Source organism: Curcuma longa, chromosome 15, assembly GCF_044706935.1.
Source record: "Curcuma longa cultivar G26 ecotype Majalengka, Jawa Barat chromosome 15, ITB_CL_G26_1.1, whole genome shotgun sequence".
Classification (NCBI taxonomy): Eukaryota; Viridiplantae; Streptophyta; class Magnoliopsida; order Zingiberales; family Zingiberaceae; genus Curcuma; species Curcuma longa.
This window is the reverse complement of record NC_133875.1, coordinates 7,486,011-7,502,673: the sequence shown is the minus strand read 5'-3', so window position 1 is coordinate 7,502,673 and position 16,663 is coordinate 7,486,011. Positions and strand designations below refer to the sequence as shown.

The 16,663-nt window shown below is 37.0% G+C and overlaps 1 protein-coding gene and 1 pseudogene across 1 annotated transcript; one reads left to right on the top strand and one right to left on the bottom strand.

The window, feature by feature from the left end:
* Positions 1-8,225: 8,225 nt before the first annotated feature.
* LOC141846423 (1-aminocyclopropane-1-carboxylate oxidase homolog 1-like) lies at positions 8,226-10,308 on the bottom strand. The gene is made up of 3 exons (XM_074734466.1): positions 9,705-10,308; positions 8,717-9,038; positions 8,226-8,610 (listed from the first exon to the last, which is right to left on the bottom strand). Exons 1-3 carry the CDS (start codon positions 10,196-10,198, stop codon positions 8,353-8,355), a joined length of 1,074 nt encoding a protein of 357 aa, XP_074590567.1. The 5' UTR covers positions 10,199-10,308; the 3' UTR covers positions 8,226-8,352.
* Positions 10,309-11,267: 959 nt separating this feature from the next.
* Positions 11,268-16,202, top strand: LOC141845938 (uncharacterized; annotated as a pseudogene).
* Positions 16,203-16,663: the final 461 nt, after the last annotated feature.

Below are 16,663 nucleotides of genomic sequence, written 5' to 3'. Positions count from 1 at the left end.
GGGTTCTTCGCCTAATGATATGACAAGGCTGATCTGGCCGAGAGGTCGTACCTCATGACCCGTAAACCCGAATAAAAAGGTGGTCATGGGTTGTAAGTCAACCTCATCGATCTGCATCTAGTCAAAGATCTTTTTGAAAATGATGTTGACAGAATTTCCTGTATCCACATAGACGCCTGCCACATTATAATTGGCGATGGTGGCGTGAACGACCAAAGCATCGTCGTGAGTGGTTTCTATTCCCCTCAAGTCTTGAGGCCCGAAGCCTATCTATGGACCTTCCTCCTTTTGGCTGGTGCTGACTCCTCATACCTCAAGCTGTTGGCTGCACTCTTTCCTGACTCGATGAGAGTCTCCATCCGTGGGCCCGCCAGTGATCATGTGGATATCCCCTCAAAGGGCATTTTCTTTATTATTATTTCGCTAGGCTTCGTGGTCCGTCATCGCGAGGCCTTGGGAAGAACCAGGCTGAACTGGCTAAGCAAACCGTCTAGGGGAGTGGTCCCTTCTATGAGCTTGAGGCGGGGAGTGTCGTAGCGAGTCCTGGGGAGCTCGACCAACTGAGGGTCTTCGAGATTTTAAGGCCGAGGGCTGCCTTCTAAAGCGCTGCTCGGCAACTTGGCAAAGTTCACGAGCATACTAGTGACACTCGCGAGTGGCGTGACTTCTTGATTGATAATAGGCACAGAAACGGGGTAGCCACTTACTGAGCCCCGAGGGTCGGACAGAAGCAATGTTGATGGCTTGGATAGTTCTATGACTCATCTTCGGGGCGTCTGATGAGATCCGGTCTCGTGTCCTATCAAGGGCTAGGGTAGCAGCCTTCAGTCGATGCAGTTGACCGTTGGAGCATTGCAATCGAACAATGTCAGCTGGTTTGAGTCTATGTTCCTTTGTCGAGCAGATTGGGCTTCCTCCACGTTAACGTACTTGATCGCCCGACTTAACAATGCATCAAAGTTCTCGAGCGGCTTCTTGATCAGGGACCTGAAGAAGTCTCCTTCCAGCAATCCCTATGAGAAAGTACTCACCAGGACCTTGGAGGCAGTCGAAGGCACCTCTTGAGCCACTTAGTTGAAGCAATGTACATATTCCTTCAAGGATTCCCATGGCTTCTGCTTAAGGGAGAAGATGTCCATTGATGTCTTGTGGCAAGTTTTACTGGTGGTGAAGTGTGTAGGAAGGAGGCCTTGAAATCGGCAAAGGTGCAAATGGAGGCGGAAGGGAGCCGATTAAACTAGCACTGAGCCGATCCGGCTAATGTGGCCAGGAAAACACGACACTGTCTGTGTATTGATGCAGCAAGGTGGCATTCTCAAACATTCCTATATGATCCTCCGGATCGGTAGCTCCAATGTAGTCGGCGAGCTAGGGGTCCGAAAGTGACGAGACAACTCCTCTTCCAATGTGCATGGGGTGAACGGTGAGTTTTTTAGCTCACTCCCGTCCCTAGCCAAGGTCCTTTGCCCCTGGCTAGATCCCTAGGAGGAGTTCCTCCTGCTGCGGACTTCATGGACATGTCGTAGTAATCTGCTTCCTGGATGGGCCTTACGGGAGGGGCTCGCGACACTTCCGCTACTGGTTGTGGCCTTCGAGTGGGGATTTGGGGGACTTCAGCGGATTGAGTTAGTATTCTGGATGACGAAATAGGAGCACCAGGCAAGTTCTGTGAAGCCGCTTGGACAGCAACGACCACTATGCGGTTGAACTCCTCTTGCATCATGGTGATGAGAGTTAGCCTGGTGGGGTCGTCCATGGGCATGTCTCAATCCTGGAGCAAGAAAGTTCCCAAAAACAACGCCAAAATATGTTCATGTTGAAATTGCCTTTCAAATATGCCATCGGTCACCTAGCTAGCAAGTTGAGCGTGCAGGAAGAAGAAAGGAAGACGACGGGCCCCATGGTCCTAGTGAGCTGCACCAGTTGTACAAGAACAGAAAGAAGGTGAGGATAGAGGCTAGGGATGCCCTGGCTCAACCACTCCGACGCTTAAGTCAGTTCTCAGTGGTATGGAGAAGGAAGAGGCAGCAAAATAGATGAGGTTAACGGAGAGTGTGATGATCATGCATATCTGCATTGTGCGAGTATCGGAAATTATATAGACTTACAAAAGAGATGTCATATCACTATTAAGAAGAATATCTTTGAGTGGAGATTTTATCAGAGAAGGCGTCCTATCTAAGTAAGGAGAGTGTCCCATCACCGCTGTAGTAGCGATAAGTCATGTCATTCATTATACTGCGCCATAATTCCATATTAATGGAGAAGTAGATCAACCATCATATCACATAAGCATCTACATCCTTCTAGCGGAAGCCTAGCTAACTGAGGGAAAGAAGAGGAGTCATTTGATTGTTAAACAGGGCACCGGGGAAAGGGAGTCTAGTCGACAGAGAGGGATTGACCGTCAGATCTCGACTCGACTCGTCCAATCGAGCGTCAGATCCCAACCTTGGGTGCCTTCTGAGTCGAGCTTGGGTGCCTAAGTTGCACAAAATACTAAGATGAAGAGCGACCGAGCGGGGTGTGAAACCTTACACCGAATCGAGCGTGGGAGCTCGAGCTAGTGCAATTTTGAGCTGAGTCGTATGCTAAATAGTTATTAGGCCCTGATCGGGACAACTCCCTAGTTTGGAATCGTCAGTCCGACTTAGTTGAGTAATGGGTCAAGATTGCTGAGCTGAGATGTAGGCCCTGTCCAGTCGGCTTTGAGAGCATGTTCTCGGTCTGACGTGTCATCTGACGTGCCCTTGAGTTAGGCTAAATCCTAATCTTCTTGACCCGGTCAAACTAACTCATAACAGTACTAAAGACAAATTTAAATGTCACCTAAACTTATTTATTTTAACAATTATGAGTGACTTATATTTTTTATAAAGACAATAAAAATTATCAATAATGATAATTTATAAGTAGAGATGGATTCAAAAATTAAAGTGGGGTTTGAACTTAATGAGGTAGATTAGACTTTGGGTGTGGAAAGGAAGGGTGGATTTTAATAAGCTAAGTAAAAATACTTACATAGATAATAATAATAAAAAAGATTTTTGAATTGGGCTAGAGCCCATAACATTCCTAAGTAAGATCTGTATCATTTTAGAATAATTTCTTAATTAATCTATAGTGACACTAATAAATATGATTTTTACTAATTTATAAAGATATTAAAAATTATACTAATATATATTTAAAATATATAATCCAAATTAAAAATTTACACATCATCCTAATATATTCATGGATCATTTATAATAGAAATAAAAAATTTTAAATATAAATTAAAGTACTAATACATCATTTTTAATCATCTAATAATTATTTGAGTCAAATTTATAAATGTAATACTAATGATAAATCTTTTATATTCAAAACTAGCTACCCACTAATAAAATGCATGCAAAATATTAAGTTTTAAAATCAAAAAAATCTCGTAAAATAAAAATTCAATTTATTTACTGTGGATCATCTTTAATATTATAATCAAAATTCAAGTACTCGTCACTTACAAATATAATATATATAAGTAAAAATTGATCCGGATGAAGAGGAGAAAAGCTTGTCTCTAGATTTTCCTCCTAGGAGATGATGGAGCTTTGAAAAGAGGCAGCAAAGATCACGGAGCTTTGAAAAGGTCAATGAGCTAAGAGAAGTAGTCTCATCAACTTAAAAATATAGTGGAGTATGATGGGATGCTCCATTAGAGATCTTTGGAGACAAAACTAGAATTTCATCACCTCAAGGTAGTAGTACGTTTAGGTGGTGTATCAATTTTTCTTGAGTGTGATGCAATATGTTTGGAAAGTCTCTCGGATAAGAGGTTAAGCAAGATGCTATAAAAGAGAAAAGACCCATCGATGATATAAATTTATTTCAACCACCAAGGTAAGTTCATTATTTATAATGAGATCCAGTTTTATGTTTAGTATATAGTTTGAGCCATGTGTAAGATGCACAATTGAAGATTCAAAGAAATGTACAGTCCAAATAGTGATTGTAGAGTTTTTAAAAGGTAATTGTTAATTAAATAGTGGGGTAGGTTGAGAATTAATGAGGTGGTGTACATCATTGCTCTGCCTATATATAATAGGAGCAAATACTTGATTGAAAAGGGTTGAAGTAGTTTTGACTGTGTTTATATTTCTACTCTACAAATTGCTTTAAAGTATAAAGGTAGGATACTCGATGATAGTGAAGAGATTGTTACTTCCACTTTAGAAAGAGTAAAGTGAGAGTATTTGTGACCAAAGTAGTGTTCAATGTCTATATATCTCTCTAAAAATGAGAAAGCATGTTAAAAAAATTAGACTTTATTTTCATAGGGAATAGCCATGTGTAAATACTAATGTGATCGACAAAAAAAACATAATAAAGAAAACGTCTGATAAACAAAATACGGGGAGGAAACCAAACATTTGAATGATTTATTTCTAGTAGGAAATTATATGTATGGCTAGATGAAGCGAAAGGTCGTTTATGATTAACATTTGAATGATTTATTTCTAGTAAGAAATTAGATGGATGGTTAGATGAAGCAAAAGGTAGTTTATGATTTTTTTTTTTAACTTGTACAAGTTATACATAATCATGATGAAGATGAAAGAAAGATAAGTAAACCATAATAGTTAATAACTTACTAACAAGTTAAAGAGAAGCATGACCATGATGTGTATGTTAGGCTAATTTATTTATATCTTCACTGATGAGAGATAAGTAGCAGAAACTTCAAGGTGATAGAGACTTCTTTTATGTGGTTTCCAGATGAAGTAGAGTAGCTTTGGTTTTCTGATCATCCATAAAATATTCATGAGAGTGAAATTTAAGGTTATTGAATTGACAAATTGAGAATAAATGTTTAGTGACATGCAGGATATAAAGAGTGCATGCAAAAATTTTAATTAGATGAATGAAATAATATGTTTCTAAGGTATTTTGTAAACATGACTTATTGCCTACTTGCATCATGTTAGATCCATGGTAGCATATTGCTTCTTAGAGAATGCCATGATTTGACATGATGAGTGGCTATAGAGTTGTTGAGACTATTGATGTCACTAGAAGGAGATGAATAAAGATTCATAATTTTGTTCTTGTTCATTGTATTTATATATAAAGAATTAAACATGCAGCCAAAAGAGACAAATACAAAAATAAATACACAAGTACCACACCTAGATTTATTTGGTTCAGAATCACTAATTCTTACTCCATGGCATACTATCCTAGCAATAATCCACTAGCTTCCTCTTTGTCAAAAACCTTCCGAAAGCGGAGAAATCTCTTACAAATATTTGTTCTTTGCAAACAAATACAAAGTAAAAAATAAATGTACAAATGGTATAAGAAATCAAAATGAAAAAATGTACACTAAGAAGTTTTGCTTTGATCGTTGTTTGTAGCTCTTGAATTGCCTCCTGAGGTCTAGAAGTACAACAGCATTTCTCTAAAATCGTCAAGAACTAGCACCGAAATCTTCCCTGAAACTCTTCTTTCATAGACTTTAAGTTGGGGTGGATTTCCACATATCAGTCGACTGGACATCACTATCAGTCGATTACTCCACTAAATTCGACCGTTTCACCTTTAGAATGACTCTTCTACCTCATCTTTAACCACCAACAGTTGATTATTACTATTCATCAATCGACTATTACCGCATCAGTTGAATTTCCAACTCGACCAAGAAACTTTCTATTTGCTATAATAGTGTCATTAGTCAAGTCTCTCACTCGATTGATAGAATAGTCGGCTGCTCAACTCAATTGATGTCGATCGATCTAATTGATCTTTCTAGACATTCTGTTTACTACTATAATGTCATCAGTCGATTGCTCAAACTCATCAATCAACTTATGTGCCCATCAGCCGATTGATCAAATCGATCAATCGACTGTTCATGTAGCAAACCACCTTAAAACCTCTCAAACTCTAAATTTAGAATTTAGGATTTCATTAGTCAATTGATACTTCTATAAGTGTACCAAAGCTAAATTCTCACCTTGTCTAGTATATATAATTGACCTCAATCTATCATAACTTCCTTTACTCAACATTCAACCAATCTTAACCTGCCAAGATTTTCCATTGCCTAGTATCCGGTCAACCTTAATCTGTTGGGACTTCATTGTTACCTAGTATTTAGTTAACCTTAACTTAACAGGACTTCATCATTGTTTAGCATCCAGTCAATCTTGACCTATCAGGACTTCACCACTATCAAATATTCTATCCTTCTTGACTTATTTAGACTTTCCTTATGTTAAGTGTTCGATTTTCTATGACTCACTTGGACTTCATTTGCATTATTAAGTGTTCGATCTTCCATAACCTATTTGAACTTCACTTTTCATGTCAAGTGTCTGATCCTTAATGATCCACTTAGACTTCGCTTCTCATGTCAACTTTTTATTGGTCTTCCAACTATCAAATGTTCGATCAATCATGACTCACTTAGACTTCTCTCTTGTCAACTCTATATTGGACTTTCGAGTGTTAAGTACCTCATCAACAATAACCCATTTGGATTTCTCCACTATCAAATATTTAGTCAACTTTAATCTACTTGATTTGTCGCTCATGCATCTACCTTAGTCAATCTGACCCGAAATCGATTGCACCGATAATCTTCCTCTTCAACAATCTCTTCTTTCACTTGAACATCTCGCACTTATCAATAAATATATTAATTAAATATCGAAACTCAACTCGAACTTGGTCAACTTGATTAATCTTAATCAAAGATTGATTGCATAGGTACTATCTTGTGGAAATTAAAGCTCTAATAAATCATTATGAGGATCATTAATGGCAAATAATTCTTTTTGATCATCGAGGAATCAGACACTTGACATGAGAAGATTCCAAGGCATAGCCAAGGGGAACATTGCAAGGAAGATTCCACAAAGAGATGTTACAACATGATTGAGAAGGAAATTAAAGAACCTATGCATTAGAACTATAATGGATCAAAATCAATCGAAAACTTGTCTCTTTCAATGTTGAAGGAGAGAAGCTCTAGTCAACACTAACAAACTTGCATTAAGGTCATGACTAATCGAGGGGACTGATTAGAAGCAATCATGAGGAAAATAATAATAATAATAATAATAATAATAATAATAATAATAATAATAATAATAATAATAATAATAAACCCCAATTAATCAATATCAATCTCAATCAATTGAATTAGGAATCATGACCCTAATTGATTTGGAATCAATTAGGATCAAACTCATTAATCAATTGAATTAGGAATACCTTGATTGATTCTAATCTATTAATGTATTATTATATAATTTTTGATACAAAAAATAAGAGAAATTGCAATATACATCCATACAATCAACTCTCTTTGGTCATTATCATACATTAAGAGAAATTACTCCAGAAATTCTCCCACTCCTCTTTTCTACTTCTTGTTCTTGCATGGTATATATCATAATGGTTCTCATGTATTCCTTCTTGGAGTAACTCAAGAATCAAACAGTGCTTCCCTCTAAGTTCTTTTGTTGAACCAGTGCTTGACATCAAGTCCCCATCACCTTTGTAGCTAGGCGATAGAGCATCCCTCCTTTTCTTGCTACCAACACTACAAATTTGACTTATGAGACAACAAGGAGAAAATGTTTAAAAGATTTGCATATCAAATTGAATAAGTCAACAACTATCTACTTTAGAAAATATAATCTACTCTTTCAAGCTCATGACCTTAGTGAAGCCATTGATGACACCTATCCTTCTCCAGAAAAAGATAACTCAACATATGATGTATGAATAAAAAAGGACAAACTAGATGACCTAACATATGATGTGTGAATCAAGAAGGACCAACTAAGTCCAAACGTGGCTGATCTTGATGCACACATAATCCATTCTTCCTATGATTGTTGGGTTCGATAGTTCTTATCAAGCCTAAGTCCCATTTTAGGCCTTTGCCTCACTCCCTCAAACTTGAAATGTAGCTTATAATACAATGTTGGGATAGTTCCATCAACTAATATATGGAATTCATCAACGCCATCACCAATAATCTAGCTGTCATCCATCATCTAATATATGAACCATAATGTATGTCCCTAGTGACTTACTCTTGTAATATGATAACTTCATTAGCAGAATGCATATAATAATTGGGGCAATCTAGGGGAGATAAATAAACAAGTATGTGAACAATTCAACCATGGGGTGCGGTGCGCACTGTTAGAATGTCCAAAATCCAAGTATAGTTTGAGAATTTTGTCGGTCTTCTACATTCACCATTAGTCTATATATGGAGTTTATAGTGACAGAACCAACGCTCATACAAATCTTGATAACATCACTTGTTGTTACAGCACACTGGCAACACCCCTACTAACTCAGCCTGAAATGTGATATGGTGGATTTGCCATCCAGTCCTCTGTTGTAGTAATATGCCACATAATCTCTCACCATAATTTCCTTGTACAGAGGAGGGTTTTCCTCGGATAGGAGCTCCTTGATAGGACCATATAGCCTTGTGGAACATGGATGAAAATGAGTGCTAAAAAAGCATGCTATGGACATTCTTGGGCCTTCTCTTTTTGCCACCACCCTGTGTTCCACGCTCTGGAACCTATCATTGGAGATCAGCTGCGAGTATTGTGCATGGAGTGTCAACAGATTTCAAACAGGCACTAGGAGTTTGAAATTGTTGATGAATTTATATGTCAAGTTACCGAATTTCATGTCATATTACCTGAAGGAGATCAGCAATGTTTATGACCAGAGCTCCGGGAATCGGTGGAACCTCAACCCATTTATCATTATGAAGAACTTGCAGTCCGCCAATATGGTCCTGGAGAAGCACAGTGAGGAAACCAGAATCCGAGTGGGCGCTTGTTCCGATAGCAACTTCTGGTTCAGGGCAAGGTGGATAGTAGTGACAGAGTAGGATTTGTCCCTGGTTACATTCCATTTCCTCCAAATATGAAGGGTTGAGTCCAAGAGCCTCAGAAAGCAAGTCAAATAAAGTCTTTCCCAATTTACCAATATGCTTTGAATATTCAAACAGTGCTTCTCTGGAAACAAAATATACAGACCTGTGAGAATAGTGTTTTGAGCGATACAAACTAATTAGTGAAATCAAAGGTGTCCATCCAGTTGTCTTTTAATACATTAGAATGAACACGAGACACAAAAAGCCTCTAGACTGAATTGGCACATAAATAGCTTATGAAGCCATCCAACCAATCTCAAGAGACAAGAATACACCACACTTAAAAACAAATTTAAGAATAAAGTACTGCAATCAAAATTCATTTCAATCTTAAAATAAATTATGTTCCATAGTTATGAGGGCATTTTAGCAATTATAATTGGTAACAAGAATGCACCACACTTAAAAACATATTTTTCTGCTTATTCTCTTTTATTGCTCAAGTGACAGTCTAGAATTATCTTTTATTTATTTTCTTCAATTATTATCTTTTCTTTTTTGAAATTTATTTCCTTCTCTGCAGTTACACCTACAATTTCAACTAAAGGGAGAATTGCGACTGGTCCACCCAGGGGTATCATTCTGCAGAGCTCGAGCTTTCTCAGAAAGCCCAAAATCAAAATGCCCAAAATTAAATTTATATTTAAAAGGATATATGTGCATACAAATCTTTCAGCAAGTGAAAAAAAAGGCTAAGGCAATAAGACTGTGAGAGGTAACGAAATCAAGCCCAATAAATAAGATATACCTGCAAGATTGCGGGAGCTCCTCTGGTTTGGGCGGGTCGGGAAGCATGCGGCAGTAGAGCGTGTCCCTCCAATTCGCCACCCGCGACGCGTAGAGATCGAAGTTGCTGGAGTACTTGGCCGCCCGCAGGCCGTCGCGCGAGTATAACGCCGCCTTCACTTCCGGGTCGCCCTCGTGGAAAGCGCGCGCGCCCACCAGCGCGTCTTCCATGGCGCCTGGCGGAACCCCGTGCCCCACCAGCTGGAAGAACCCCCACTCCTGGCATGCCCGCCTGATCTCCGCCACCGCCTCCTCCCGCCGACTCCCGGCAAGGTCGATGACGGGCACCGCAGCCTGGCGGTCCATCTCGACACGGGCAGGCGCAGGCTGATGCTCGCCGATCCACTGGAAGATGCGTGGGACCTCGGAGGCGCCGCGCGCGACCAGGCCTTGTACGCCGGATTTGGTGGCATCGAATGCCTTCAGATCGGCAAGCCGATCGTTAACCATCTCCATCTCGCTCTCGCTCAAGATCTGTTAGGGCAATCAGGAAATAAATAAAATATGGCAATAAATTTGTTCGGCAGCGGCCCTCATCTTCCAGAAAGGATAAACTATCTGCATCGTCGTCGACGACTCTTCTGCGTCTTTTATTTTCAACAAAAATCAAAAACACTTCTAAAAAATAAATAAATCATATTTTACAATATTTCCTATTTTAAAATACTCACATTTTAGTATATATATATAGTTTAAAATAAACCGATTAATTTTATATAATATATATATATATATATATAATATTGAATATTTTTATATTTAAAAATTTTATCAATTTAATTAAAATAATTTATACTTCTTAAAATTATTAAAAAAACATTTTAAAATTATCATAATAATTATTTAATAGTCGACATTCAATATGATGACAACGACAAGTTCAAAGATCATCATCTTGGCTAAACTTTGCGATAAACCTAATAAAAAAATTATAAATTTTAAAAATGAACATTTACCCTAGGAAAGTTCTTATTTAAAGAGTTTTTATATTTATAAATTACTCAGATGAACCTTAACCCAACTCAATTAATTTGAAAAAGAAAATAATTCATCTTATAAATATTTAGGACAAGAATAATTCATTATAAAATATCAATGTCAACTTGATATCTCAATTTAAGGATATAACTTACAATCTAAAAATTCAAGAAAGAATAATATTTTAAGGACATTATATTTTTTTTATTATCGTACTAAAGACAAATTTAAATGACACCTAAAACTTATTTATTTTAACAATTATAAATGACTTATATTTTTTATAAAGATAATAAAATTTATGTGTAATGATAATTTATAAGTAAGGACGGATTAAGAAATTTGAGTGAGATTTGAACTTAATGAGGTGGATTATATTTTGAGTGTGGAAGGGATGGATTTTAATAACCTCGGGGCATAGTTGAGTTGGTTATGACAGAGCAGAGTTGTTAAAGTGGACAAGAGTTAAATCTTGACGAAGCCAAAACAATACTCTCTTCCGTCGTGGCCAATTGTAACTTCTTTATTTACCTCCTCATAAATGGTTATGGAGTCGTTCATGTAACACCGTTGGAATGATGAATTTTACCTTTTACTGAAAAAGGGATGGATTTTAATAAACTAAGTAAAAAGACTTACATAGATAATAATAATTAAAAAGATTTTGGACTGGACTAAGCCCATGACATTCCTAAGTAACATCCGTCTCTATTTATAAGATCATTTTAAAATACTTGTTAATTAATTACTAATAAATATGATTTATATTAATTTATAAAGATATTAACAATTATACTAATCTTATTTAAAATATGTAATCCAAATTAAAAATTTACACATCAACATAATATATTCATATAGATCATTTATAATAAAAATAAATAAATTAAAATACTAATACATCATTCTTAATCATCTAATAATCATTTGAGTCAAATTTATAAATACAATACTAATACTAAAGATAAATCTTTTATATTCAAAACTAGTTACTCACTAATAAAATGCACTTAAAATATTAAATTTTAAAACTAACTAAATCTCTTAAAATAAAAACTCAACTAATTTATTATGGATCATCTTCAACCATTATATTATAATCAAAAAAGTATTCATCACCTACAAATACAATATATATTAATAAAAATAAAATAATAAAAATATACATTGAATAAAATTAATTTAAAATATTGAATATTATGTTGGTACAGTCTTGCCTCAAGTATCATTGGATTTTAATGTTTGGCTAAAACGAGTTTAAGTTAGGCAATGTTGGTGATCTAACTTGTGTTAATTGAGTTCACAGGAAAGTCCAGGTTAGAAAACTTGGCAAATGGTGAAGTCTCGGAGGCGCGACCTCTTAGAAAATGATGAAGTCCCAGAGACGCGACCTCTTGACAAAGAGAGACTTAGCACGACGTAGCTGAGGGAAACATCTCAAGCAAGTGCAAGGATAGACACGAGGCTTGTAGAAGATGTTTGAAGGCTTGAGTCAAAGCTAAGAGATGAAGAAGGAAGCTGAAAGGAGAAATTCAACTTCACCAGTCGACTGACACTACCATCAGTCGACTGGTGCCTTGATCAGAAACACACAGAGACTTTGGTTGAGTGAAATTCACTTACCAATCGACTGGCCAGTTGACTGGTGGAGGGATTAGTCAACTGCTAGATGAACGTTGGGCTGACAGTTGACAAATTAAACGCAATCTACAGAGCCATTGAAGCCCATTAGTCGAATATAAAAACGCATATAAAAGATTGGAGAAGTGTTTTCACTTTCTCTCTCATTTGCACGAATTCCAATCTCAGTAAACCCTGACACTCTTCCCTGAACCTTCACTATTCACTTTTGTAAGAGGAAGAGAGATTGTTCTGTAAAGGTTTCTCCACCTTCAAAGAGTTCTTTGAGAAGAAGAAGTTTTTATAGTGGAAAGGTTGCTGTGTGTGTGTGGATTCTTGGATTAGTCACCTCGTAAGATGTGGATACCAAGTAAATTGAACGGGTTAGCGTTGATCACTCTTTGTCTTGTTTTTATTTTTGTGTTTCCGCTAACGATTTTGCAGGTAAAAATGAAAAGTTGCTATTCACCCCCTCTAACAAACGCATCAGTCTCAACATATCATACCAAATGAAAAACTAATAAAGTATCATTCATATACACTTGATAATAATCTTTATTTACGGTCAACTACAAATACATTTCAAATTTATTTAAAATTATAATAATATAATAAATATATAGAATTAATAATATTTCATTAAAAGGTTAAAATTATATCATATCATAAACTATCATTCCTTTAAGTGTATCCTCAATTCTTAAACCATAAAATCTATCCAAACTCTCTTTTGATTCTAAGATAATTTGTATTTGTACTTCACACTTGATGCGATAGAAATCTATTATCTCCATGTGTCAAACGACATAAAATCCTTAAGATTAAAAAAATATTTTAGAATATTTCTTAAACGGACCGTTTCACCTGAAGAATAAAAAAAATATTTCAGAATATTTTTTAAACGAACCGTTTCACTAAAATATTTCAGAATATTTCTTAAACGGATATTAACAACTCTATAAAAGATGGTTCATACTCATAGGCACAGATATGCACACATCAATCTTAATTTTTTCAAGTTATTAAATTTTTTCCTCATGCGAAACGATAGCGTCAGAGTGACTTATCAGGATCTAACTCTAATATTATTTTGATTTTTTTTTTGAATATTTTTTAAATATCTTCATCTCTCTAATGATTATCTTTGAGGAATGTTCACATCAGTAGTTTGTAAATTGATTGCTTGATCATTTATGATATAATAATCAAAATAAATTGACATGAAAATCTAAGCTGAGATGCTGTGAATTAACGTTGAAAGAACAATCACAACTCTTTAAGCTATGGTGAGCGCTCCGCACCTCCCAACCCTCGCAACTCGCAAGTGCCCTGCTCCCATCTCCGACGACGATCTCCATCCCTGATCTCAACCTCGTAACGTCGCCGCAGCCATCGAAGGGAGCAACGGAGGAGACGAAGGAAACAAAGGCAGCGAACGGGACATCACCGCATTGATCTCCATCCTTGCCGACTCCGGGTGCACCCTACTGGCTCCGCCAGGTTCCCCACCTTCGCTCCCAGCTGATCCTCACCGGTTCCGCCGCTGCCTCGAGGGACACTGTTAAGAGAAGGAAAACCGAACTAGAGAAAAGAAAAAGTGGAAAGAAATAAAATTTCCTCATTGATAGTTTTCCCATAAGGGATACAATTTATAGGAATATTAAAGTGCTTGGTCAATTAACAGATTAATAAATAAACTGTCAATTGACATATTATAACAGAAAAGTTCTAATCTTAATAATAAATTTTTATCGACTAATTCTCTTTTAAAACTGATCCTCTTTTACCCTCCGACAAATTCAACGGGAGATCTTTGACGTTGAGTTTGCTTGCTAGTTTGCTGAAACGTTGTCTGGACAATGGCTTTGTAAAGATATCAGCAAGTTGATCTTCTGCAGAGATATAAGAGACAAATAACTGTCGAGTTGCCACACGTTCTCGAACAAAATGAAAATCAATTTCCACATGTTTTGTACGAGCATGAAAAACTGGATTTGCTGTAAGATATGTTGCTCCAATATTATCACACCAAAGTTTTGGAGGGACATTTGATGCAAGATGAAGTTCTGAAAGAAGCGATTGAAGCCAAATAATTTCAGATGTTGTATTGGCTATAGCTTTATATTCAGCTTCAGTGCTTGAACGAGATACTGTAGGTTGCTTTTTCGAATTCCATGAGATAAGATTTCGTCCAAGAAATATTGCATATCCACTAGTAGAACGTCTATCTTCAGGAGAGCTTGCCCAGTCTGCATCGCTATAAGCATGTAAGTCTCTAGAAGAATGACGATATAGAAGAAGACCATGTAAAATAGTACCTTTGATATAACAAAGTATTCTTTTTACATTATCCCAATTTTGTTCAGATGGAGCATGCATAAATTGACAAGCACGATTAACTGCAAAGGTAATATCAGGTCGTGTGATAGTGACATATTGTAAGGCTCCAACAACACCTCTTCGTCAACCACTCCCTCCGCTCCCGTTTCGTCGCCGGCTTCTCTGCGTACGCATAGACCCATCAAAATCTGAAAAGGGTTCTAATTCGGGCATCGCAAGATGGTGGCTCCCGAAAAGGGGAAAGCGTGGCTCGGATTCTTCTCCTGGTCGCCCCTATCTAGGCCCAGATTCTGCTTCTGCTTCTTGAAAAGATTCCTAAGCACTTTGATGCCAATGGAAATGGTGGTTTACCTCTCAATGACGACGTAGCGAGGCTTATTGTCAAACACTTTATGTGGCTCCATTTCCTGATTGATGCAGAGGGGTTTATCGAGAAGCTTATGGAAGTTGTCTCCATATCACCTCCTCAGCTAAAGAAGGAGATAGTTGGCTCTCTCCCTGAGATCATTAGCGAGCAGTGCAATGGAACAGTAGCGACCGACTACTCTTGACCGGTTGTTGCAGGAGGATTCGGAGGTCATTTTGCCTGTACTCGATTCTTTCTCTAACTTGAACTTGGATGAGCAGTTGCAAGAACACGCCATCACCACAGCCTTATCTTGCATAGAACAGTTGAAGCAGACCATATGCCCCATTTGCTTAGATTTCTATTACTCTCGTCTACACCAGCAAATGTTCGTAGGATGTTATCTCAAATCCGTGAGCAGTTAAAGTTTGCTGGGGTTATCAACTCTCATGCATACAGAAACAAGAAGCTTAAAGGCAAATCACCAGTTGACAGCACTGATGCATCGATCCTTGATGCTTTGCAATTGAGTCTCCTTTTCAAAAATATACTCTTGGAGGCAATTTTGAAAGAGATGAACTCCCTAGACCAACCTCGTGAACATAAAGTCATTGATGTATTCACACAAATGGAGGTTCCATGATGAAAAATGCAGAAAGGATGCTTAAGAAGACGATTTTGGAAGGTTGTTTTCATGAAGTTCTTTTTGAGCAATGCATTAATGGGCAGAGGGAACTTGTCTAGGATTACTTCCCTTCATTTCTCTCTATCACTACATGCTTACTCTCATGCAAAGAACTGCAAGCTAAAATGTTTGGCATCCACTTGTATACATCATTGTTCAAAGAGTTCAGTGATACCTACTCAAGGCAAGAAATCCATGGTGCATTGGTCACACATATAGGCTCAGGAGTTGGCCATGAATTGTGTTCTGCTTTGGAAACTATGATCTTATTCACATCAAAGTATGCTGAGCAGTTAGTTCCAATGTCTTCGCATATAATTGGTATCTTGGATTATTTAGATGGATTTCATGAACAAAATCTCTGCAAGCTTTATGAAGTCTTCTGTCAATTGGCCTTAGCTGCTTACTCAAGTGCAAATTTAATGTTGGGAAATGACAGCAATAACAAGAAAGGATTGCAAAGAGGAATTCTGAAGTTGGAAAATTTCTAGCGATGTAGTGCTACTGCACTTCTGAAATTTTTTTACTCATATAAATTTTTTGACGTTACATAAATATTTATAGATAAGACTTAACATGAATCTAGCCTATACATGAACCAACATTAAATAGATACACTTCACCCTATCAAGCATACGAATAGGCAAATGCATGCATTATCCTGATAATAATTGCAAATTATATTTCCAACACCCCCTCTTAATTTGCAATCTTGAGCATATCTCTAGCTTTCTGAAATTTCTCCACATGCACTGCTTTAGTAAGAAAATCTGCACATTGTGCATCCGTTCTAACAAACTCCAGGTTGATTTCTCCTTTGTTCACAACATCTCGGATGAAATGATGTCGCAATTCGATGTGTTTCGTTCTTGAGTGAAACACTGGATTTTTTATCATAGCAATTGCAGACATATTGTCACAATGAATCACAGTAGGCTGTTCTTGAACTTGT